Source organism: Fukomys damarensis, unplaced genomic scaffold (genome assembly GCF_012274545.1).
Source record: "Fukomys damarensis isolate Sample0158 unplaced genomic scaffold, DMR_v1.0_HiC HiC_scaffold_17, whole genome shotgun sequence".
Lineage (NCBI taxonomy): Eukaryota > Metazoa > Chordata > Mammalia > Rodentia > Bathyergidae > Fukomys > Fukomys damarensis.
In genome coordinates, this window is record NW_022900929.1 from 46,973,095 (window position 1) to 46,975,935 (window position 2,841).

At 54.1% G+C, this 2,841-nt stretch overlaps 1 protein-coding gene across 2 annotated transcripts in view; it reads right to left on the minus strand.

Moving 5' to 3' along the window:
• Positions 1 to 384: 384 nt before the first annotated feature.
• Slc7a8 (solute carrier family 7 member 8) overlaps positions 385 to 2,841 on the minus strand; it is a 52,320-nt gene continuing 49,863 nt past the window's right edge. For both annotated transcript variants that reach the window (XM_010637782.2, XM_010637783.2), the window contains 2 exons: positions 1,825 to 2,002; positions 385 to 1,300 (listed from right to left, as the gene is read on the minus strand). In XM_010637782.2, coding sequence (XP_010636084.1) covers positions 1,134 to 1,300; positions 1,825 to 2,002 — 345 coding nt within the window. In that variant the 3' untranslated portion in view covers positions 385 to 1,133. The remainder of the gene's footprint in view (positions 1,301 to 1,824; positions 2,003 to 2,841) is intronic.

The following is a 2,841-nucleotide window of genomic DNA, read 5'->3' on the forward strand; positions in this document are numbered from 1 at the left end:
TCTCCCAGATGGACCCCAGGTTGTGGAACAGGCAGCTCTGAGGAGGTAGGAAAGCACCCTTCCACCCAGGGAAGGCATTTAATACCAGGTCTGTCCTGCAGCTTAGAAATAAGGGAGTATTTTTAGGTCCAGTTCTTGGATGGAAGGTGACTTAAGGCTGGTTTGGCTCTGGTTTCAGGCCTGAAGGGCTTGGGGATCCTTCACACCTGGTCCCTGAGCCAAGGTCCAGAGAGAAGGAAAGAGCACAACAGGAGGGGCCATCGGGCTGGCTCCAGGTGGGTGTGTGGCCCAGGTGCAGGGAAGAGGGTCACTGCCCCTTTCCATTGAGTGGGGACAGAGGAGAAGCCTACTGGCGGCGTCATTAGGAGAGAGCGAGACCCACCATGCTGGAAGGAAGAAGGCTTTCTGGCTTCAGGAAGCTTTGGCACCACATTGGTAGGTGGGATGCAGGAGGGGGGCAGGGCTGGGCTGCTGCAATCTGAGCCTTTCCCACAGGCCTGGCTTGGGGCTGGGTCCAGGGTCCTTGGTGGTTGACATCCTCCTCCTCCTCCTCCTCCTCCTCCCACCCCTCTTGGAGGAGCTGTCCTGAAAGTAGCCTTTCTCCAGCAGGAAGCCAGGGCGGATGGTGGTGGAGGTGGTAGCACAGGGTTGGAAGAGGAAAGAGGGACGTATCGCCTCTATTTTGGGTGAAGGGGTCAAGAAAGAGGGTTTGGGTCTCTCCAGCTGACCTTCAGTGGTAATGGATTTGTGCAGTCTGTCTGCCTCCTCGGTCTAAACTGAGGGCCCCTCAGGCTCAGGCATGGGGAGGGAAGGCAATAGCAACCTCAGCTTCCTAGGAGGCACTGAGGGTGGAGGCCTGGGAAGTGCTGTAGGAAACCCTTGGCATCTCCACTCTCCTGTAGTGCTCAGAGTGTGGGCAGCCCTTGTGTGGGGGCTTGGGCATGGCCCTGGTATGAGAGACTGGTACTTTGGGCACAGATGTCAGTATTTTTGTTTATAACTGCTCATCCCTAACACCCAGATCCTACTCCTGCTGGTGGGTGTGTGCGTGCTTGTGTTGGGGGGCCCAGGCAGGGAGGCAAGGCAGGAACAGGGAGGAAGGAGGGTAGAGATAGCTGAGGGGAGGATAGTCCTTAGGCCTGCAGCTGATCCTCTGAGTCTTGGTCCTTGGTAGGTGCCGGCTGGTAGACGGACTGTCGCTGCCCCTCCAGGTCCTCACTTATACCCTCCATCCCCAAGTCTCCCTCCTGTGCTGGGTACACGACGACACACATCTTCTGGCTCACCAAGGTCAGTAACTCTATGGAAGAAGACCACACAGAAACCAGGTCAGTGCTAGTGTCCCGCTGACCCTTCCAAGCAGCCATGACCTCAGCCAGTTCTGCCCCAGGTTCCATCTCACAGAGCAGCCCATGCCTGTGAGTGATCCCTCTGCAGGAGACAGCCGCCATGTCTGTCTCTAGCATCTTTTGTCAGCTGCCCTTTGCACATCAAGGCCCCAGCCTTCCCCTTTGTCAATGCCCAGTGACCAATTCCTGGGTCCACACTGGTCTCCACCCAGCTCCAGCAGCTCCTGTAGGATGGCTGGTGGCTGCCTGTGCTGTCAGGACTGAGATCCCTGTGGAAACATGAACTCTTCTCCCTTCAGAAGTCTCTGGGAAGGCAGCTGCCATTCCTGCGCTGCCACCTTCTCCAGAGCCCTGAGGACTCAGGTAAGGTGTGCCCAGGTAGGGCTCCTGACCCAGATCTTGGTGGGCCCTCCCCCTGTAGACCACTCCAGCCCAGCGCAGGAGCCCTAGCCACCCAAAGCCTTCATTAACTCACCAATGAAGTCATTGAAGCCCTTGGGCTTGTTTTGCCAATAAACACCCAGGAAATAGACAGGTACTCCTGTCAGCATGATGGCTAGGCCAATGCCACACACCACCGGCTCTGACCATAGGCTGAAGATCAGCAAGAAGGCCCAAAACAGTAAGTAGATGATGGGGAACAGCAGGCTGACCTGTGGAGCAGAGACACTGTGAGCTGTGTGTGCCCCCACTGCCCCAAGGTTTAAGACCCCCCTTTAGCCCACAACCTTGAGGGCTACAGATTTAGCTCAGTGGTTCCTCTACCTGCCTCGCAAGCACAAGGACCGAACTCGATCTGGTACCCAAACAAACAAAAAAACCCCACACCCTTGAAGCAGAAGGCTAGGCTTCACACAGCTGGACCCCACACCCCAGCCTGAAGGGTGAGCCTGTGAAATGTCAGCCCCAATTTCTTTCTCTCAAGTAATTTGAGAAGATAAACATGTCAAGAGCCAAGACATCAGGAAAGCTAGCATGGCCTAAAGAAGGCTGGAGCCCTGACTTTAGTTCAGAAAGCAGCACCAACTCCATGGTCTTGCCCTTTCCTTGCCGGCCACATGTGTGTGGGGTCCTAGACAGCCCTCTTCTGGACTCTAGGGGATGCGTGCTTCTCCCTGTCCGCCCCTCTTAGGGTGAGGACATTCTTCATCATCCCTTGTAGGTTTCTTCTTTTTAAATTTTCTTTCTTTTTATAGTATTGGGGCTTGAGCTCTGGGCCTTGTGCATGCTAAGTACTGTACAATAAGTTATATTCCCAGTCCTTTAAAAATTTTAGGAAGGTAGACTTGGTGGAGATGGGAAGAGAATCTAGGAATGGGGACATGGCCACAGGGAAGAAAGGGGAGGGGAAGGGGAAATAAAAAGGATTAAGATTCAATATGTATATTGGGTGGGGGATATAGCTCAGGGGCACAGTTCCTGCCTGGCAAGTACAAGGTCCTGAGTTCAATCCCTCGTACAAAAAAAAAAAAAAAAAAAAAAAAAATATGTA